Below are 22,577 nucleotides of genomic sequence, written 5' to 3'. Positions count from 1 at the left end.
TAGAAATAATCAGGGCCTTGGTTTCAGGACACCTAGATTCCAAATCTTTCTGAGCCTCAGTTCCATCATTATACTACAAGTTGAATATCTCTTATCCAACATGCTTGGGACCAGAAGTGTTTCGAATTTGGGATTTTCTCAAACTTTACCGGTTGAGCTTCCTTAATCTGAAAATCTGAAATCCAAAATGCACTGCTCTGAAGTCTTTCACTGAGCCTTTGGGGGAAATATTTAACATCCTAACAGCCCTAAACCAACGCTCAATTAGTACAACAGTTAACAATCTTCTCGGCCGGGCGCGGTGGCTCAAGCCTGTAATCCCAGCACTTTGGGAGGCCGAGACGGGCGGATCACGAGGTCAGGAGTTTGAGACCATCCTGGCTAACATGGTGAAACCCCATCTCTACTAAAAAATACAAAAAGCTAGCCGGGTGAGGTGGCTGGCGCCTGTAGTCCCAGCTACTCGGGAGACTGAGGCAGGAGAATGGCGGAAACCCGGGAGGCGGAGCTTGCAGTGAGCTGAGATCTGGCCACTGCACTCCAGCCCGGGCGACAGAGCAAGACTCCGTCTCAAAAAAAAAAAAAAATCTTCTCTACCCCACAGCCTGATGTGAGGCTCTGGGACTAGAATATTTAGCCAACAGTTCTTGCAAAATTAACTGACTTATAAGCAAATAGTAATTTCAACACCTCACTGCTAATGCTGTAACAGAACTCTGCAGAGCTAGGGAGCAAGTACGGATTGCAGAGCACTGGGAAGGTTCTGAAGTGACCTTTGAACTGGGCCTCAAAAAATTTTGGGTTTGGCAAAAGCCAAACCTCTTAGGCTTCAAATTCTAGGCACAAGGATTGTTGGGTTTGACTTCATTATCCAGAAACAATGAGGATACAGAATTGTGATCTCACGTGTAGAGAATTGTGGGGTTTTTTTCTACTTTAACCCCAGTGAGACTTTGTAGAGTGTCGGGTAGAGAAAAGGCTCATGAATATGCCTGAAGCCTAACTCAGCACCTTCCTGGGGAACTGACTGCCAAAACGGTAATGGAGAGGGGAAAATATGACATACTTTCACAAGTTACCTTGACTGCCTCAGGGAAACCTGCCGTGGTAGTGTTTCTTCTGGGTAAAAGATAGGGTAGCCGAGTAGTTACCTGGGTGCTGGTGTCAGACTTACGTTTTGAATCCCTGTTGTAACCACTCACTATCCATGTGACCTTGGACAAGTTACCTAACCTTTCTCTTACTGTCCTTTTCCGTAAAATGGGGATAACAGATAGTAGTTATTTCTGAGTGGTTATGAGAACCAAGCTATTAGATACTGGGAAAGCACACAGTAAGCGTTCAAGGAACTGTTACTGTTATTAAAAGCCTCCTTCCGAAGAAGGACATCGAGGCCCAGAGAGAGAAAAGAACGTCCAGCCACACAGCAAATCCGTGATGAAGTTGGGACTGGAGTGTGGGTCTCCTGAGTCTCAGCCCAGGACTCTTATCCCTCTTCCCGAGTCCTCGGAGTTCCTGGATGGAGTCACATTTGTTCACGGCCAGGGAGGAAGGTTTGATGGAGGCCTGCAGGAAACAATAGCCAGGCGCAAAGGCTTTGGGAGTTGAAACATAGCTTCTGCGAGATAGAAACAAGGTTGACGTCGGGGCACTAGTGCAGAATGACGGGCTCCTTTTGGACTCGGAGGACTACAGCCCCTTATGCACTTTGGGATCTGCCGAGAGCCCCGGTGTAGGGAGGAACGCGTAGTCTTTTCCCTGCCCCGCCCTCCCGGCGCGCCCGCCTCCGAGGCCGCCCTCGCTTCGTCCTTCCCAGCAAGCTCCGCGCCGGCGCCGGCTATTGATTGGCTGAGGCGGGAGCAGGCGGCTCGCCGGCAGCGGTTACTCGGGGTTTCCGGTGCGAGGCCAGAGCTGGGGAAGCCGTCGGACGTCGGCGGTGAGGTACGTGCCGTGGCGGCCATTGGGCGAGACTATTTGAGGGTGTGCGGGCCGGGATGTTCTCGGCCTGTGGGGAAATCACGCCAACTCCGCGCGTGGGCCGGCGGCGGGCGCGGGGGGAGGCTGCCTGGGGGGGTGCGCATGCGCGGGCGTGCCTCGAGGCTGGAGGGCGCACGGGGCGTGGGTGGCTGCGCGCGCGGGGGGCGCACGTGGGGCCTGAGGGGCGGGGGCGGTGCCGGCGCCGGGAGTCCCGCCACGTCAGTCTCCGGCCCTGAGCCAATCCCGGGCCCGGCCTGCCGCGAGGGGGCCGGTTGTGTCGGGAAGTGGCTCCAGGGAGAAAAGAGGCCTCTTACCTCACCCGCTGCGGGAGCTGCGCCCCGAAAGCCTGTCCCGGCACGCCGGGCTCCTCCTGACCCTCCAAGACCCGAGAGCCGTTGGCGCCCTCTGCCAGGGCCGGCCGGTCCGTTTATTTTAAGAAGGTTTGTGCGCCTGCTGTGGGGATTTTCTGATCCAGGCTGCGAAGAATTTCGAAGTCTGGAAAATAGCAACTGTGTTTGTTTCTAAAGGATCTTCACCTGACCCAGCATCGCTCATCACAATGAAGAACCAAGACAAAAAGAACGGGGCTGCCAAACAATCCAACCCAAAAAGCAGCCCGGGACAACCGGAAGCAGGACCCGAGGGAGCCCAGGAGCGGCCCAGCCAGGCGGCTCCTGCAGCAGAAGCAGAAGGTCCCGGCAGCAGCCAGGCTCCTCGGAAGCCGGATGGTGTGTGCCAGCTCTGCGTTGCCAGCGGGCAGGGGGTGGAGCTCTGGGGCCGGCCTCGCTTCTGGACTTAGAGGCCGAGGCCAGGTTGTCCGGGAGGAGGGAATGTAGAATGAGAGGACAGTGCTGGGGCCGCGGTCCCCCCTGAATTCTGGCGAGTTGGCGGAGCCGCTCCCTCTAAGCACAGGAACAGAGTTCTGGAGAGAAGCTCTAACGGGATTAAGTCAGGTGGCAGCCAAACGGGGCACCCAGTCAGGAAATCCAGGTCCGGTTTGAAACACCTCAGCCACTAGCAGCTAACTGCCCTTCCTGTTTGAGGCATTTCTAGAATGATCTGAAAGGTAAAAAATGGTTTTGTGAGGGGGAAGGAGATGGACTAGAAGTTACACCATGCCATCCCTGTGTGCTGATGCTTTACATACTTTTATGATCATAACAAACATATTCGGGTGGTAGTGAGAAATAGTTGTGTCATTTTACAAGTAAACAGACTTAAAGAAGTTAAGCTTAACTATATTATTATAATTTCTTGATTCAAAAGATGTTTCGAATCTAAATTCTGACAGGAACTAGATTTGCTGAATAATACTCTATTCTTGCTTCTCAGTTTCCATAAAAAAAGAAAAGTTAGGCAACATTTAACTCAAGCTGATGAGTTTGGCTGGACCTGAAAATTCCCAACCAGTGGTATAATTGTCTTCTTTCTCACTCTACCCCTCATCCTCTCCTGCTGTAGGGGCTCAAGCCAAAACGGCTCAGTCTGGGGCCCTTCGTGATGTCTCTGAGGAGCTGAGTCGCCAATTGGAAGACATACTGAGCACATACTGTGTGGACAGTAACCAGGGGGGGCCTGGCGAGGATGGGGCACAGGGTGAGCCAGCTGAACCCGAAGATGCAGAGAAGTCCCGGACCTATGTGGGAAGGAATGGGGAGCCTGAACCAACTCCAGTAGTCAATGGAGAGAAGGAACCCTCCAAGGGGGATCCAGGCACAGAAGACATCCGGCAGAGTGATGAGGTCGGAGACCGAGACCACCGAAGGCCACAGGAGAAGAAAAAAGCCAAGGGTTTGGGTGAGCAGAGGGTGGCTCTTTGTGAGGCTGGTGAGGGGAGGGAGTTTGGACTTGACGTTCTCTGGACCAGTCTGTTCCGCCAGGATTCAAAGGAAAACGGTACTTCTCAGAGCAGCAAGTCACTCTAGTCTAATCAAAGCCAGGGATGTGGGGGCCACGGCATAGAGAGATGCAGGGGTTCCCAGCCACAAGGCCTTCTGGCTTTTGGAGCAACTGAGGGTTGGCATGGGACCTGTTCTCTCTTTGAGAAAATAGAGATGGGAGGCCAGGGTGGGCTCCTGTGCCAGCCAGTACTACCTGCTGTGTGTGATCTCGGGTGTGTCCCTTCTCCTCTCTGGGTCTTAGTTTATACTTCTCTTTACAGTAAGAAAATTTGACTAGGCTGGAGTTGAAAACCCAAATGTCTGCATAAGCTGGGCTGGCCGTGGGGCCACATGAAGATGGAGGCTACTTTATCCAAAGACTTTACTGCTTCCTGATTAGTTGCTCTCAACTAGCCAACTGAGAGTAGGCAAAACTGCAGGCTGGGTGCAGGCTTCTTTTATTTTTTATTTATTTATTTATTTATTTATTGAGACGGAGTCTCGCTCTGTCACCCAGGCTGAAGTGCAGTGGCACGATCTCGGCTCATTGCAAGATCTGCTCCTAGGTTCACACCAATCTCCTGCCTCAGCCTCCCAAGTAGCTGGAACTACAGGCGCCCGCCACCACGCCTGGCTAATTTTTTTTTGTATTTTTAGTAGAGACGGGGTTTCACTGTGTTAGCCAGGATGGTCACGATCTCCTGACCTCGTGATCCGCCTGCCTCAGCCTCCCAAAGTGCTGGGATTACAGTCGTGAGCCACCATGCCCAGCCTTCTTTTATTTTTTTAATTATTTTTATTTTTATTTTTTTAAAGAAAAGCCAGCAATGTAGAGTTATGTGAGAACTCTAGATTTTTTCATAGTTAGCAGCTAAAATGGTGAGAGCCAAACAAAACCCATCCGTGGGTTGGATTTGGCATGCCTGCCTGCAAATTACAGTCTTCATGCTGATCTCTTGGGCCCTTCTGGGAAGGCAGAGGGAAGGCTCCCTGACTCAGGCACAGACAATGGGGAACGGGCAGTGACAGTTATTTTACAGCAGGGTATGTATGTTTGAGAGTCTAGGCCGGGCGCAGTGGCTCACGCCTGTAATTGCAGCACTTTGGGAGGCTGAGGCGGATGGATCACCTGAGGGTCAGGAGCCTGGCCAACATGATGAAACCCCATCTCTACTAAAAATACAAAAATTAGCTGGGCATGGTGGCACACGCCTGTAATCCCAGCTACTTGGGAGGTTGAGGCAGGAGAATGGCTTGAACTCTGGAGGCAGAGGTTACAGTGAGCCAAGATCGTGCCACTACACTCCAGCCTGGGCAACAAGAGTGAAACTCCGTCTCAAAAAAAAAAAAAAGAATCTAGAATCTAACGCGGGCGTCATATCCATGTTTTATTCCTATTCCCCTCTCCCCTTTTGTATCATCCTACTTTAAAGAGGAACTTTAAAAACTCTTATGGCTGGGCACGGTGGCTCATGCCTGTAATCCCAGCACTTTGGGAGGCTGAGGCGGGTGGATCACGAGGTCAGGAGTTCAAGACCATCCTGGCTTACATGGTGAAACCCCGTCTCTACTAAAAATACAAAAAAGTAGCCGAGTGTGGTGGCGGGCACCTGTAGTCCCAGCTACTCGGGAGGCTGAGGCAGGAGAATGGCGTGAACCCGGGAGGTGGAGCTTGCAGTGAGACGAGATCGCGCCACTGCATACCAGCCTGGGTGACAGAGTGAGACTCTCTCAAAAAAAAAAAATTTTTAGGGATGGCTAGGCACAGTGGCTCACACCTGTAACCCCAGCACTTTGGGAGGCCAAGGTGGGCAGATCATGAGGTCGGGAGTTTGAGACCAGCCTGGCCAACATGGTGAAACCCCATTTCTACTAAAGATAAAAAAAATTAGCTGGGCATGGTGGCATGTGCCTGTAATCCCAGCTACTCAGGAGGCTGAGGCAGGAGAATCACTTGAACTCAGGAGGCAGAGGTTGCAGTGAGCTGAGATCATGCCATTGCACTCCAGCCTGGGTGACAGGGTGAGACTCTGTCTCAAAAAAAAAAAAAAAAGAAAAGAAAAAATCTTAGGGTCACATCTATGGAAAGTATCTTCATTTTTTTTTTTTTTTAGTTCATTTATTTTTTTAAATGGGGTCTCGCTTTGTCACCAAGCTGGAGTGCAGTGGCACAATCTCTGCCTCCCTGCAACCTCCGCCTCCCAGGTTCAAGTGATTCTCCTACCTCAGTTTCCCGAGTAACTGGGACTACAGGCACCCCACCACCACGCCCATTTTGTGTGTATTTTTAGTAGAAACGGGGTTTCATCATGTTAGCATGGTCTCAATCTCTTGACCTCATGATCCACCTTGGCCTCCCAAAATGCTGGGATTACAGGTGTGAGCCACCGCACCTGGCCGAAAGTATCTTCATTTTAAAGTTCACTGTTTGGCTACTTTGTTGACAAGAGTTTAGTATTTCTCAAGGAGGCTAAGACATCTATTCCTTTTTGGATCCTACCTCTATCAGGAGGGTGGGCCTTCCTTGCATTGAAACTGTATGAAACAAGAGCAGGCATTTTTTTTATCCTGCCAATGGTGTCCACTAAGGAGATTTCACTAGGGTACAGTCTTTCATTTGATAAGCATTTGTTGAGCATATTTTCTGTGATGGTACTATGGACAGTACTGGGGCTACAGTGAGGGCAGGATTGAGTTGGTCCCTATAGTAAGGAAGGAGCTAATCAACAAGCAAAATATAAAGTATGATGGGGAGGGCTATCTTCACACTCATGATGAGTGTGAGCCCAGGCCTGGAGGGGACCCCTGGAGAAGGGAGTGCATGTCTTTGCTCCTGTGCTTTGCAGGGAAGGAGATCACGTTGCTGATGCAGACATTGAATACTCTGAGTACCCCAGAGGAGAAGCTGGCCGCTCTGTGCAAGAAGTATGCTGAACTGGTCAGTTCCCCCCTCCGCGGGCACCTTCCCTGCCTTGGGAAAATCAGCATGCCACCTGGTATAGGGTTGGGGGTGCAGAGGCAGGTAGGTGGCTTAATATTTGTTCAGCTTTCTCTGAAATATCTGTTAAATGGGGAATCACTCTCAGCCAGCCTCTTCAGGGCTGTGCAGCAAGAGTTCAAGAAACTGCATATTCCTTGAAAGAAATTTCTCAAAGAATGATTCCAAGGTGGTAGAGCCCTTGTTCCTGGCCTGAGTCCAAGACACCTTGTGATCTTGATGCATCTTCCTCAAATGCAGATGCATAGAGCCATTATCACAGTAAATAAAACTAACGCTAGTCACTTGATACTTTTTCCTTTTACTTCAGAGCAGTCTTCTTGTCACTGCCTCCTCATATTCCCCATGATACTGACTTTTTACAGAAACCAGACTGGCTGTCCTGTAGGATGCCCCCTTCTAGCTTTGTCATCTCTGTGGTAGCATTTTACTTCTTTACCTCCTAGTGCCTGTCAGTGAAGTAGAAGTTAGCTCTAAAGCTTGATCCAATTCAGCTTCAACTTTTTGACAAGAATTCTTCATAAGTAGTACTCTGTACTTCATGTTCCATCACAATAAATGCAAAGCATGCTCTTTGTAAGAGCAACTTTGTTGTAAGAGCAACAATGTACAACTCTGTTGTAACATTGTTCAGTGGGTTGGGGGTGGGTGGGGCAGCCAGATTCTTCCATCATTGGGTCCCCTGTCCGAATTGGAACTAACAGACTTACCTATTGATGGTCACAGCCTAAGTATGTATGTATGTATGTATGTATTTATTTATTTTGAGACGGAGTCTCGCTTTGTTGCCCAGGCTGGAGTGCAGTGGCACGATCTCGGCTCACTGCAAGCTCCATCTCCCAGGTTCACGCCATTCTCCTGCCTCAGCCTCCCGAGTAACTGGGACTGCAAGCACCCGCCACCATGCCCAGCTTTTTTTTTTTTTTTTTAGTAGAGACGGGGTTTCACCGTGTTAGCCAGAATGGTCTCAATCTCCTGACCTTGTGATCTGCCCGCCTCAGCCTCCCAAAGTGCTGGGATTACAGGCGTGAGCCACTGCACCCAGCCTATTTATGTATTTAGAGACGGAGTCTCGCTCTGTCACCAGGCTGGAGTGCAGTGGCATGGTGTTGACTCACTGCAACCTCCGCCTCCCAGGTTCAAGCGGTTCTCCTGCCGCAGCCTCCCGAGTAGCTGGGATTACAGGCGCACGCCACCACACCTGGCTAAATTTTGCATTTTTCAGTAGGGACAGGGTTTCACCATGTTGGCCAGGATGGTCTCGATCTCTTTACCTCGTGATCTGCCCGTCTCGGCCTCCCAAAGTGCTGGGATTACAGGCGTGAGCTACTGCGCCCAGCCTCTAAGTGTTTATTTTAAAATTAATTCATTCCACACACATTTATTAATATTTTCCTGTAGGGAACTTTACTCATCTGTAAAATGGGGAATGTCGTACCTGCCTAATGACATTCTTGTAAGGATTAAATAAAAGGTGTAAGGAAGATAAGCACCCTTTTAGAGTGATCCAGCCAGGGGAAAATTGCTGATGCAAGAGAGGAAATGAGTTGTTGGAGTGGTGGTGTGAGTAGAGGAGGGGACCTGAGGCCCAGTGCCCAAGAAGGGGGCTTGGCTGTGGTAACCACATGGCTAGGTCTGTGTGACTGAAGGAGAGGACGGGGCAGGTGGACTGGCAGATGTGGAGCTTCTGCCCCTAATTCTCTGGTTTCTTCTGTGTTTTGAGATTTGATGAGGATGATGAAATAGTTGTCTGGAAGGAGAGGAGTGTGAATAGCATGTGCATTGTGTTGAGATTGCTGCTTTTCCTGAAATTGGTGGCCATGAATTTAAAGTGAGACTCTTCAAGTAGGGTTGTTCAGTACTGGTGTAAAGCAGGAAGGTGCTTTACTAGGGTTGCAGTATTACTGGGGAAGGGCCAAGAGAGTTGAGGGTGTAAGAAATCTAAGCCAGGTAATAAGGTAAGTGGTTATTTTAAAGGAGAGTGGAAGGATGGTTGAGTCAATGGATTGGAGGTCCTATAGGGTAAGAGACTTTCTGAGGATCACAGATACTGATTGGAATGAGCTAAAAAGATAGGTGATGGTAGTCCTGGCCTGGGGTGCTGGAAATTGAGATAGTGGGTGTGCTGTCTGGTAGTGACAAAGTCTAGATCTGCGCTGTCCAAGATAAATTCGTCTCTAGCTAATTGACATGTGGCCAGTCTGAATTTGAACATGCTATAAATGTAAGATAGACATCAGATTTTGAAGACTTAAGCAAAAACAAAGAATATAAAACATCTCACTTTTTTTTGTTAGATAGTGTCTCAGTCACCCAGGCTGGAATACAGTGGCGTGATGTCCTGCTCCCAGGTTCAAACGATTCTCCTGCCTCACAGCCTCCCAAGTAGCTGGGATTACAGGCGTGTGCCACCAAACTGGCTGCTTTTTTGTATTTTTTTTAGTAGAAACGGGGTTTCACCATGTTGGCCAGGCTGGTCTTGAACTCCTGACCTCAAGTGATCTGCCTGCCTCGGCCTCCCAAAGTGCTGGGATTACAGGTGTGAGCCACCGCTCCCGGCCTCCCTTTTTTACATTGATTCCATATTGAAATTGTAATGTTTTGGATATTGGGTTACAATAAATATATTACTAAAATGAATTTCACCTGTTTTTTACTTCGTCAGTGTGGCCAGTAGAATATTTTTAATTATTTATGTGGTTTGCATAATATTTCTGTTGTATAGGCCTGGATAGGGTCATGGGAGGGGAACTGAGCTGGGGAAAGGAGTGGGTTTGTGGAAGAGCTGAAGGACTGGGAGACCAGGGAGTCAGAAGGATTATCTGTTGATACTGTAGTGGCCACAAATGAGAAAAGTAATTGTGCTGGGGAGAGTGCTGATGAACCCAGTGCTAACGTTTTGAAGGAATGTAAGGGAGCGATGGGGGTCTGTTAATAGGCACAAGGTAGGGTAGCAGGTGGTCTCATCCTTGGGCATGAGTGTCCAACAAGTTGGGGAAATGCAACAGCTTGAAGTGGCTCTAGTGGCCCAGAGTCAGAGCTGGAATAGGAATTGGCATCCCATCCCCCTGCTTGCCCTAGTGAGTGTCCATTTCTCTGTCCCTATGGTGGAGGCTTCGGGGTTAGTGTGAGTTCACGGGAGGAGTGTGTAAGCAGCGGCACAGCATCAGCCCATGAGAGCACTCCTGGTCTGAAAGGGTGCGGGTCAGGCCAGCTCAGGAGAGCCTAGACCCAAATAGTGATCCCCACCAGGAAAGCCTCACAGGATGCTCACCTGCCCTCCCTATCCGTGTCCCCAGCTGGAGGAGCATCGGAACTCACAGAAGCAGATGAAGCTCCTGCAGAAGAAGCAGAGCCAGCTGGTGCAAGAGAAGGACCATCTGCGTGGTGAGCACAGCAAGGCCGTCCTGGCCCGTAGCAAGCTTGAGAGCCTATGCCGTGAGCTGCAGCGGCACAACCGCTCCCTCAAGGTAGGCCTGGGCCCCCTGGAACAGGTGACTCTGTTTCCTTGACTTCCACTTAATATGTTTCTTTTTTTTTTTTTTTTTTTTTTTTTTTTTTTTTTTTTTTGAGGCGGAGTCTCACTCTGTCGCCCGGACTGGAGTGCAGTGGCCAGATCTCAGCTCACTGCAAGCTCCGCCTCCCGGGTTTACGCCATTCTCCTGCCTCAGCCTCCCGAGTAGCTGGGACTACAGGCGCCCGCCACCTCGCCCGGCTAGATTTTTGTATTTTTAGTAGAGACGGGGTTTCACCGTGTTAGCCGGGATGATCTCGATCTCCTGACCTCGTGATCCGCCCGTCTCGGCCTCCCAAAGTGCTGGGATTACAGGCTTGAGCCACCGCGCCCGGCCAATATGTTTCTTTCATGGGCTTTCCTCTTAAAAAGTAGTGGAGGCTAGGCTAGGGTGCAGTGGCCCACATAAGTGATTAAAATCTTCTGGCCACTCTAAAAAAGTAAAAAGAAACAGGTGAAATTAATTTTAGTAATATATTTAACCCAACATCCAAAACATTACAATTTCCACATAGAATCAGTGTAAAAAAAGCAAGGCTGGGCATGGTGGCTCACGCCTATAATCGCAACACTTTGGGAGGCTGAGGTGGATGGATCACTTGAGTCCAGGAGTTTGAGACCAACCTGGAAAAAGAAACCCCATTCTACTAAAAATACAAAAAAATAGCCAAGTGTGCTGGCATATGCCTATAATCCCAGCTACTTAGATGGCTGAGGCACGAGAATTGCTTGCACCCAAGAGGCTGAGGTTGCAGTGAGCCAAGATTGCACCACTGCATTACAGCTTGGGCAACAGAGTGAGACTTAGTGTCAAAAAAAAAAAAAAAAGTGCAGACTTGTGGCATAGAAATACACTTTCTCGGCCGGGCGTGGTGGCTAACACCTGTAATCCCAGCACTTTGGGAGGCTGAGGCGGGCGGATCACGAGGTCAGGAGATCGAGACCATCCTGGCTAACACGGTGAAACCCCATCTCTACCGAAAATACAAAAAAAAAAACTAGCCAAGCGTGGTGGTGGGCGCCTGTAGTCCCAGCTACTCCGGAGGCTGAGGCAGGAGAATGGCGTGAACCCAGGAGGCGGAGCTTGCGGTGAGCCGAGATCGCGCCACTGCTCTCCAGCCTGACTCCATCTCAAAAAAAGCAAGACTCTGTCTCAAAAAAAAAAAAAAAAATACACTTTCTTAATAATACCTTACGTTAGAGAATGCTGCTTATAACCATTTGACATGTATTAGATAAGGTGAAGGATAAAGTACTAAGAGAATCCATAATGCACTGGCGTCAGTATTTCTTAATGAAATGACAGTCCCCTGGTAAGTGGAGGAGGCCTGGCTCTGACAAGCAGCTCTTGTCCCAGAGGTTGGTCAGTCAGGAACCTGGGTCCTTCCCATGTTCTGCTGCTTCAGTGGTGAGGTCAGTCTGTGGTTACAGCAACTTTAAATACAGCCTTCTAACTTTCCTTTTTATATGTAAAATCTTACATGTAGTTTCTAGAATGAAATTATACATGTACCATTTCGTAACTTATGCCTGTTTTCACTTTACATAACGTTTTTCCCTATCAGTATGTGTAGGGCTCTCTTCTCATCATATGGATATATCAGTGCCCTAGTTAAAGCATTTGGGGTTGTTGACAATTTTTCATTATTACATATAGAACTATAGTGAAAATTCTTGTTATATTTATGACTGGTCAGTTATATAGAACTTATCTGTAGGGTAAGGCATGGAAGTGAAATGGCTAGGTCACAGTATATGCAGATTTTTCATTTTAATAGATTTTGCTGGATTGCCTTCCAGTGAGGGGGCAGTGTGCCTCCAACATCAAAAGTGTCGAGTGCCTAATTCAACACAACTTCGCAAACCCTGGGTGTTATTAAATTTTTTTTTTTTTTTTTTTTTTTTTTTGAGGCAGAGTCTCGCTCTGTCGCCCAGACTGGAGTGCAGTGGCGCAATCTCGGCTCACTGCAAGCTCCGCCTCCCGGGTTCACGCCATTCTCCTGCCTCAGCCTCCCGAGTAGCTGGGACTACAGGCGCCCGCCACCTCGCCCGGCTAGTTTTTTGTATTTTTAGTAGAGACGGGGTTTCACCATGTTAGCCAGGATGGTCTCGATCTCCTGACCTCGTGATCCGCCCGTCTCGGCCTCCCAAAGTGCTGGGATTACAGGCTTGAGCCACCGCGCCCGGCCTATTAAATTTTAACAGCTTGGTCTCTGGGGGTACAGAGGGGACAAATGCACATTAATCTGAAATCTGGAAGAATAGGCCTTAGGAGATCCGACTTGCTTCAGAAAGGCACTTACATGTGTGCATGTGTGCCTGCATTTTTTCTTTTTTTTTTTTTTTTCGGGCGGGGGGACGAAGTGTTGCTCTGTGGCCCATCGCCCAGGCTGGAGTGCAGTGGCGCAATCTTGGCTCACTACAACCTCCGCCTCCCAGGTTCAAACGACTCCTCTGCCTCAGCGTCACAAGCAGCTGGGACCACAGGTGCACGCCATCACGCCCGGCTAATTTTTGTATTTTTAGTAGAGACGAGTTTCACCAGTATTGGCAAGGCTGGTCTCGAACTCCTGACCTCGTGATACACCCACCTCAGCCTCCCAAAGTGCTGGGATTACAGGCGTGAGCCACCGCGCCTGCCATGTACCTGCATTTTTCTAGGGGGAGAATCTCACTTGATGTCACTTGATATACAGAGGGGTCCATTGGAACCCGTATTGCACAACATCCTGGAGCCTGGCTACTCCTCACTTTGGGAGCAGGGAGGGCTGTTGGCAGAGACCATCTGTGGACTAGCTGGGGGACCCTTGTGAGGTAGCAGTGGATGATGGCTCTAGGGCTGACTTCTCTGCCCAGGAAGAAGGTATGCAGCGGGCCCGGGAGGAGGAGGAGAAGCGCAAGGAGGTGACCTCGCACTTCCAGGTGACACTGAATGACATTCAGCTGCAGATGGAACAGCACAATGAGCGCAACTCCAAGCTGCGCCAAGAGAACATGGAGCTGGCTGAGAGGCTCAAGAAGCTGATTGAGCAGTATGAGCTGCGAGAGGAGGTAAGGGTATCACAAACAGCAATCATGGCCCAGAAATTGTGAGGTTTTTGAGTGTGTGCTAGGCACTGGGACAGTACCTTTTCAGACTTCATCCCATTCTCCCTTTCTTCCTCCTCCTCCTCCTTGGGAGGAGAGTAATGTTATTCCTCATAGATAAAGAACAGGTGTGGAGAAGAGACTGACAGCCACACAGCCCCATGTCCACAGTACCTTATCCCAAACGACTGGGCCAGGTATCTTTTGGAATTAGAACTATCCACATTTTAGAATGGAGGCACATATGTGGACTGTGTGTTATATAGCACCCTCAGCAGGGCCTTGGGGAAGCCAGACATGTTAATGTTTATGCAGTAGAACTTCCAAATACTTACCTAGATTATGGGCTTACAATGATGCAGGTCAAGTTTGGCTGCCAGCTTATGACAATTTCCATTTTCAGAGCTTTGTAGAATTTGGAATTGCAGGGGAGGGGCTGTGCCTGTGATCAGTGATGGACTCCAGAGACAGTGTCCACTGATTCCTTGCTGCTCCTGCCACTTAAAAGGCAGGATTATCAGGCCGGGCATGGTGGCTCATGCCTGTAATCCCAACACTTTGGGAGGCCAGAGCGGGTGGATCACCTCAGGTCAGGAGTTCAAGACCAGCCTGGCCAACACGGTGAAACCCTGTCTCTACTAAAACTACAAAAATGTAGCCAGGTGTGGTGGTGCACGCCTGTAGTCCCAGCTACTCGGGAGGCTGAGGTAGGAGAATTGCTTGAACCCAGGAGGCAGAGGTTGCAATGATCTGAGATTGTGCTACTGCACTCTAGCCTGGGTGACACACCAAGACTGTCTCAAAAAAAAAAAAAAAAAAAAACCAGCATGTCACTCCTTTGTCACTGTTGGCTGCCACCCCAGGCACTTGAATTTTTGGGTCTTCCATCCAGTCACCTGGCTGTTGTGGTCGCGTTCTCATCATGAGAAGGGAGACCTGCAGCCCCCTTACAGGGCTGGCAGAGGACCTGCTCTGGAATAGGCCCTTTCCTAGCCCCTGGGGTGTGGCAGTGGTGAGACGGGCAAGATCTGCCCTCTTAGGTTCATAGGCCAATGTGATGATCGTGTGTGCAGGACCTAGAGGGCAGTCCCCTGACCCACCTCTTTCCTTGCCGTACTTCATCCTCTGGGAACAAAACAGCTTGTTTGGTTTGAGGGGAGTTGGTTTGGTTCTTATCCCTCAGCACTGAGACATAGAGGCTTCCTGGGCCACTATAGTGAGACACGGACTTCAAGAATCTGAATACCCCCATTTTCTCTCCCCGCCAAGGCAGAAAAGGATTTAGTATTACCTGTGGAGAAGGAGGTGCAGGACTACCAGGCCCTGCTGCTTTGCATTTACAGCCCTCCTCAGATAGACACAAGCGCACTCATCATACCCAAACTGGACTTACCTGCTAGGCTCCTTCCCTTCCCCATCCAAAAAAAATGGAGTTATTTTCCCTTATTTCAGCAAGTCCAGTTGATTTTACCTTTGAAGTAGCACCTGAATCCTTCACCTTCTCTCTATCCCTTCTCTCTCACCTGACATAAGTCCCCAGTGCTCCTCCAGTAGGCAGGACAGCCATTCCTTGGGGATGCACATGTCTAGTCTTTGCCTAGATATGGCAAGTCTTTGCCAACTGAGCTAGGCTGTTATGTTCTTAGAAGCATTGTTTTTGCCCATTCTTCCCATTTACAAGAGAACCAGGGACACAGAAGTGAGGGCTTCCAGCCCCATAGGTGATCAATCCTGGGGTCAGAGATTTGAGAGTGTTTATTGCTTGGCTTCTTGGGAGCAGATTCCATCCATAAACCATGTGCTTACCAAAGTCTGACTCACTGGGAGAGAAACTAGGTGAGGTTGGAAAGATGACCTTCCAGAGACTTGGGGCCCATGTTGTGTGGTACACGTGGGAGTCCAGCATATCAGATTGAGATGGGGGCTGGGCAAAGTACCCTGGTCTGTGGCTGTGGGGCCACCCTGAGAAAAGGAGCTCCTGACAAGCCGACGGCTCCCACCATCTTTGCTGCAGCATATCGACAAAGTCTTCAAACACAAAGACCTACAACAGCAGCTGGTGGATGCCAAGCTCCAGCAGGCCCAGGAGATGCTAAAGGAGGCAGAAGAGCGGCACCAACGGGAGAAGGATTTTGTGAGGCTCAGGCCCCAGGGTTGGGGTGGGGGTGTGGGAGGAGGCAGGTTGGGCTGTGGCTCAGTTCATAGCCGGGTTATATGGGAGAAGTTGTCTGGCCAGACCAGGCACAGATTCCTTGAGTATCAGTCTGAGAGCAGGAAACCTTGGTGGGTCTGGTGCTTGTGGCTAAAAACCAAACATAGCCCTTGGGGGCTTCTGACAGGATCTGGGGTTCTGTCTTGGAAATAGCTCCTGAAAGAGGCAGTAGAGTCCCAGAGGATGTGTGAGCTGATGAAGCAGCAAGAGACCCACCTGAAGCAACAGGTGAGAGCATATAAACTGACGCTGTGCCTTCAAGGTCCCCTCACTGGGCCCCATCCTGGGGTAGTGAAATGGGACCCTCATTCTAGGACTGGCTGTGTCCTGGCTGCTGTGAGACCTTGGTTGAGCCTTTGTTCTCTCCGGACCTGCACAGTACCTATATGGTGGTGACCAGGTAGTTAGGTGGGCTCAGAGGATTTCATTTGTAGCTCAGAAATGTTGTATTGCTTTTGAGGAGGTGGGAACAGAAGAGTTTGAAAATCAACATAAAGGCAAAATATAAGTCACCCTAAGTCTCCTACTTTCCAGGCTTAGTATTTTGGATTATATCCTTCCAAATATATAGCTTTGCTTTGTTTTAAGGAAAAATAATATCTCAATAGAATTACTGGGTCAGAGAGTCAAGGACAAGTCTGAGTGTGTTGACCAGAGTGCCTCCCAGAGAAACCCAATCTTACCTGTGGGCTGCTTTCTTCCCCAGCTTGCCCTATACACAGAGAAGTTTGAGGAGTTCCAGAACACACTTTCCAAAAGCAGCGAGGTGTTCACCACATTCAAGCAGGAGATGGAAAAGGTAACTGTGGTCCAGGCCACGCATGGCTCCTGGAGCATAAGCTGCTTCATTCAAAATGGTTGGGCCTGCCTTCAGGAAGCTCCCATCTGGGGTGTCTCAAGGGTGGGGCTGTTAGGAAAGTTCACAGCCTTTCCCCTCTCGAGGCAGTATCAGTGTTGTGTATACCCTCCAGGTTGTCCTGGGGAATGGGGCAGTCATTTCTTTTTTTTTTTTTTTTTTTTTTTTTTTTTTTTGAGACGGAGTCTCGCTCTGTCGCCCAGGCTGGAGTGCAGTGGCCGGATCTCAGCTCACTGCAAGCTCCGCCTCCCGGGTTTACGCCATTCTCCCGCCTCAGCCTCCCGAGTAGCTGGGACTACAGGCGCCCGCCACCTCGCCCGGCTGATTTTTTGTATTTTTAGTAGAGACGAGGTTTCACCATGTTCGCCAGGATGGTCTCGATCTCTGACCTCGTGATCCGCCGTCTCGGCCTCCCAAAGTGCTGGGATTACAGGCTTGAGCCACCGCGCCCGGCCCATTTCTTTTTTTTGTTTGTTTGTTTGTTTGTTTGTTTGTTTTGAGATGGAGTCTCACCCTGTTGCCCTGGCTGGAGTGCAGTGACACAGTCTCAGCTCATTGCAGCCTTTGTCCCCCGTATTCAAGTGATTCTCCTGCCTCAGCCTCCTGAGTAGCTGGAATTACAGGCACGTGCCATCATGCCTGGCCTTTTTTTTTTTTTTTTTGTATTTTTAGTAGAGACGACGGGGTTTCACCATGTTGGCCAGGCTGGTCTCAAACTCTTGGCCTCAAGTGATCCGCCCACCCTGGCCTCCCAAAGTATTGGGATTCTAGCCCCTTACCATTTCTTGTTATTGGTGATGGACATTTGTGACTTCTGGTGGTAAGGTGGCACAGAGGGCATTGACTGCATCCTGTAATCAATCATTCCCCACCTTGGAGACACAGGTGCACAGAGAGGCCGGCTCTGACCATTTCCTTCTGTCTGTCACATAACCTAGATGACTAAGAAGATCAAGAAGCTGGAGAAAGAAACCACCATGTACCGGTCCCGGTGGGAGAGCAGCAACAAGGCCCTCCTTGAGATGGCTGAGGAGGTGGGCTGTCTGTGATCTGCAGCCAGGGTGGGGGTGTGCACTTAGTGCATATCAGGCCCTTTCCTGTGTGTTCTACCCATCAGTGACACAGCTAGCATGAGGTAGAGGTGAGATTTGCACACATTGTCCAAGTCCAAAGTTAGTGCTGTTCTCTCCCCATGGGAGATGGTGAGCCCAGTGGTAGGTCTCCAGTGGGAGTGAAGGGAGCAAATGGAAGAAAGGAATAAAAGAGCAGAAAAAACAGGAGTGCCAGTGATGTGCCTGGTTTACATGTAAAGCAGCCCAGGTAATTTGTGATTTCATGGCTTGTAATGTAGAAGGAAGGAACTAACACTGATGGAGCAGCAACCACAAGCCAGACCTTGCTGAATGTTTTTGGGTTTGTCTTTTTTTTTTTTTGCTGCTGAATGTTTTTAGGTACGTGGTTCATTGAACCTTCTCTTGAGATCTGAGGATGGTATTAGTAGTCCTGTTTTACAGATGAGAGAGGCTCAAAAGCCAAGTCCTTTGCCAAGGTCATGTGGTAGATAAATGGAGGAATATGTTATCTCCAAGCTGTGCCCCTTTTCTGCACCACACTGCCCCACCTGACAGTCCAGTCATGGCTTCAACCAGGACTGTTTCCTAGAGGGGACCAGCTTTGGACTCAGTCTGCTCCCAGCCTTGTTAAAGTGTTTGTCACTAAGTAGTGATGCTAAGTGGGAGGTTGATGGGGCATGGCACTGAAGGTCTCGTTTCTCTCCCTAGAAAACAGTCCGGGATAAAGAACTGGAGGGCCTGCAGGTAAAAATCCAACGGCTGGAGAAGCTGTGCCGGGCGCTGCAGACAGAGCGCAATGACCTGAACAAGAGGGTACAGGACCTGAGTGCTGGTGGCCAGGGCTCCCTCACTGACAGTGGCCCTGAAAGGAGGCCAGAGGGGCCTGGGGCTCAAGCACCCAGCTCCCCCAGGGTCACAGAAGCGCCTTGCTACCCAGGAGCACCGAGCACAGAAGCATCGGGCCAGACTGGGCCTCAAGAGCCCACCTCTGCCAGAGCCTAGAGAGCCTGGTGCTGGGGCATGCTGGGAAGGGAGCGGCAGCCCAGCCAGGCCTGGCCCATAAAAAGCTCCCATGCTGAGCAGCCCATTGCTGAAGCCAGGATGTTCTGACCTGGCTGGCATCTGACACTTGCAATTTTGGATTTTGTGGGTCAGTTTTACGTACATATGGCATATTGCAAGGCCTCATGCATTTATACCTGTAAGTGCACAGTGGGCTTGCATTGGGGATGGGGGTGTGTACAGATGAAGTCAGTGGCTCCTCTGTCAGCTGAAGAGTCTTGAGAGGGGCTGTCATCTGTAGCTGCCACCACAGTTAGTTGGCAGGACAAGTGACTTGAGCATTTCTCTGCCTGACTAGAGGCTCAGACCCCTCCCTGCCCTTCAGAGCTCAAGACAAGTGATACACCCAGGTCTTGACTGCATTTATCTTGTGAGTAGGGCTTGCTTGGGCAGCTCAGGCCCTCCTCGCTGCTCTGGAGGCTCCTTTGATTCTCTAGACCTGGAAAAGGTGTCCCTAGGCAGAGCCCTGGCAGGGCGCTCAGAGCTGGTGATTTCCTGCCTAGGACAAGGGACCTGGAGAATGTTTCTGTGTGGGACGATGTGCTGGTCAGGAGCCCCTTGGGCATCACTTCCCCTGCCCTTTGGTAGTGCCAGGACCAGGCCAATGATGCTTCTCAGTAGCCTTATCATTCACAGGTGCCTCTCTAGCCTGCACAAATGATTGACAAGAGATCACCCAAAGGATTATTTCTGAAGGTCTTTTTTTCTTTTCTTTTCTTTTTTTTTTTTTTTTTTGCACATGACAGTGTTGTATTGAGGATCTTCCGAGGAAGAGGGGTGCTGTAGCAGTGGTGCCTGGGTACCTGGCCTCCAGTGTCCCACCTCCTTCACCACCCCGCTTAGCTCCTTTGCCATCTTGGTGCTGAGGTTTCCTGTTTGGTGAGATCAGGTTGTTTGTTGTAAAAGAAAGGAAAGGGCTTCTGATGGCTTTGCCACAAGCTTACCTGTGGGTTTTAGTCCTGAAAGGCCACCACCAGTTCCCATCAGCACCATCTCCATGCAGCAGTTGCTGGGCCCCAGGTCCAGCTGCCTCCTTGGCTTCATGGGTTTTTCTGCTTCCTGCCCCCACCCCTACATGTGCAATCCTCAAAATTTGTCCTGATTCCATTTCCTGGTACCTCCCTGCCTGTCCTTGGGGATTCCACTTCTTCCTGTGTGGGAGCCCATAGCTGTTGTCTAACAGGTAAGAAATGAAGTTGAACTATTGACTGGGCCCTAGAAATACATAAAATGGCTGCAGACAGTTGTTTCTGTGTCCTGTTCTCCCCCTACCCCAGTACATAACTACTATGTACTGTGTAGAGCCATTCTATATGCTGAATATTCTGCTGTTGCAAACTCACCAGGGTATTAGCCAGTGTTTGTGCAAAGCAGTTTTCTGGGACAGTAGAATGACTCAGACCAAGATGGATAGGATGGTTAGGGCTTTGCTTCTTGCTGTTTTTCTTTGAAGCTAGTTCGTTGTCCTGCAGGTCCCTTCATCTTCCATACCTAGCCCACTCTTAGCCCTTACCTTAAATCTCTCAGATAAGTTGGTTCACAAAGAATGTTAAGTACTGAATCATGTGTGACTGATACCAGAGATGGCAAATGAATGGCACACCATTTCTCTTTCTCTTGCCCCAGGGCAGGAACCACTGATCTGCATCAGAGTTGCCTGCTATTCTCTGGTATATCCTTCACATCTAGGTGCCCTCAGGCAGCTGTGTGAGTGTTGAGATCTTTGCCATCAGTGGCTGGGATACTGCTGTCCTGTGAAGTGTTTCCCATGATCTTTTTCTTCCCCTTTGAATCCCTGTATCTGGAGTAGTCCTTGCCTCTTCCTGCTCCAGTAGGGCCTTTTCCCTACCCCAGCCCCTGTGCCAGGCTAAGCTGGTACAAGAGCTGCCAACCCCACAGAGTGTTTGCTAGGCAAGAGAGGTGCAGGGAAGAGGCAGAGGTATGCACCTTCCCCCTTGAAGAGAGGGGAAAGGCCTACAGTGGCCCACATAATTGCCTGACTCACTTCAGCTACCTCTTAAAGCCCGTGGAGGGACTGGAGCTGCTGGATCCCAGTGTGGTGGTGTGGGAGGCCACAGTGAGCAGGTGGCCCCAGCTGGGTTTCCCAGGTCAGGAATGTGGGCCCCAGGCAAGGTGCAGCCTTTGCTCACAGCTCCATCCATGTCTAGACCTTCAGGCCAGTCTGCAGATGTGGGTCCCTACCTTTTTCTTCCTCTCCATTGACCAAATCATAACCAATCACTACAGCTGCTCTGCTTCTGCTTTCCAAAGTAGCCCAGGTCCTGGGCCAGATGCAGGGGAGGTGCCTATCCATGAGTGAAGGCCAGTGCCTTCCTCAGCCGGGTGGGTCCCACACTTGTGACCTCAGTTTTAGGACCAAGAGCTGTGTTGGTTTCTTAGATTGCTAGTTTTTCCTCCAGGGGACCACAGCAGGTGAAGCTCAGAGCCAGTAGCTCTGCTAACAGTAAGTTGTTTTCAGGGCCTTGTCCAGCTGAGAGCTTCATGTCCACCAGATTCTGAGAGGTGTCAGCAGCACTTTTTTTTAAAATTTGTTGTTTGTTTTCCATGAGGTTTTTGGACCATGGGCTGAGGTCAGGCACTTTCTGTAGGAGAATGTTATTTCTGTAAAGATGGTTATTTAACCCTCCTCCACCCCATCATGGCGGCCCTGAGGGCTGACCCGGAGGCCAGTGGAGCTGCCTGGTGTCCACGGGGGAGGGCCAAGGCCTGCTGAGCTGATTCTCCAGCTGCTGCCCCAGCCCTTCCATCTTGCAGAGCACAGAGGTGGTCACCCCAGGGACAGCCAGGCACCTGCTCCTCTTACCCTTCTTGGGGGAAGAGGGCTGCCTTCTGTCCCTGTAACTGCTTACCTTATGGCCCAGCCCAGCCACTCAGACTTGTTTGAAGCTGCACTGGCAGCTTTTTTGTCTCCTTTTGGTATTCACAACAGCCAGGGACTTGATTTTGATGTATTTTAAACCACATTAAATAAAGAGTCTGTTGCCTTACTTTTTTCTCTCCTGACCTGTGTGTTCCTTTGATGCCTCTGGATCCGATCCATTCAGCCCCTTCCATCATCACTGACTTGTCCGGTTCTGCTGCAGAGTCGCCATGGTGGTGCCCTCGTATCTTGCATATTCCACAGTGCCTTCAAGCAGTCGCCACAGCCTCAGGACTGGCACATTCACTTGAGCTGCCTGAGTGGAGCCTTTGGGCAAAGTTGGCAAGACTCTTGCATCACAGAGGATCACACACACACAAGAAAGTTTTCCCTGATCTGGGGGCTCACAGGCTAGTGAAGGGAAAAGGTACTTTTAGGTATAGACAGGTCAATGGTGTTGAGAGCAGAGAGGAGGCCCCTGCCCCCCTTCAGCAAGGGGAGGGGGTGATACCTGGAATGACCTGAACCAAAGGGCAGGGAGATGAATGTCATTTAGTGATGAAATGGTATAGCTGGGAAGCAGGTGCATGGGATGGGGAGAAGGGGTGAGGCTGGGCCCAGAGTCTGGGTACCAGGTTAAGGAATGTGGGCTAGATCCAGAGGTCAGGGGGTGGGGGTGGCAACTGAAGGTGTTTCAGTAGGAAATTGATAGGCTCCAGGAGTAAAGCAAAAGGCATGGAGCCAGGCATAGGCCAGTTGAGGCCCAGGTTAAGAGGGGTGGACACTCATCACTGCTATTTGGGTCTGTGCTATGGGTAGGCTCCTATAGCCCTGGCCTGCCCAAAGGAATGCACAGGGGCCTCTTAATTGTATGCATTCTTTAAGGAGAGCACATTCTCTGTTCAGTTTTTACACCCCTCATTTACCCACCTCAAGCCTGGGACTCCAGTATGGGAGATATTCTGGTGGCCTCACCCAGCACCCTGTTCTCTTTGGGTCCTGGGTTGGTCTGGCACAAAGGATGATATGTGCTGAAT

At 50.2% G+C, this 22,577-nt stretch overlaps 1 protein-coding gene across 4 annotated transcripts; it reads left to right on the top strand.

Moving 5' to 3' along the window:
* The first annotated feature begins 1,288 nt into the window (after window positions 1-1,288).
* On the top strand, window positions 1,289-21,668 carry TXLNA (taxilin alpha). Of its 4 annotated transcripts, none has more exons than XM_033227299.1 (11): window positions 1,289-1,941; window positions 2,263-2,705; window positions 3,439-3,774; window positions 6,704-6,879; window positions 10,155-10,325; window positions 13,226-13,420; window positions 15,471-15,590; window positions 15,822-15,896; window positions 16,375-16,467; window positions 17,463-17,558; window positions 18,306-21,668. In XM_033227299.1, exons 2-11 carry the CDS (start codon window positions 2,537-2,539, stop codon window positions 18,597-18,599), a joined length of 1,725 nt encoding a protein of 574 aa, XP_033083190.1. In that variant the 5' UTR covers window positions 1,289-1,941; window positions 2,263-2,536; the 3' UTR covers window positions 18,600-21,668. The 4 variants fall into 4 exon arrangements, with proteins under 4 accessions (XP_033083190.1, XP_033083189.1, XP_033083192.1 ...); XM_033227298.1 differs by having other exon boundaries at window positions 1,292-1,941; window positions 2,505-2,705; XM_033227301.1 differs by having other exon boundaries at window positions 1,327-1,941; window positions 6,704-6,795.
* The last annotated feature ends 909 nt before the right edge of the window (window positions 21,669-22,577 follow it).

The sequence above is a fragment of the Trachypithecus francoisi genome, unplaced genomic scaffold (assembly GCF_009764315.1).
Source record: "Trachypithecus francoisi isolate TF-2019V2 unplaced genomic scaffold, Tfra_2.0 Lachesis_group12, whole genome shotgun sequence".
Classification (NCBI taxonomy): Eukaryota; Metazoa; Chordata; class Mammalia; order Primates; family Cercopithecidae; genus Trachypithecus; species Trachypithecus francoisi.
This window is presented reverse-complemented; position numbering and strand designations above follow the sequence as displayed.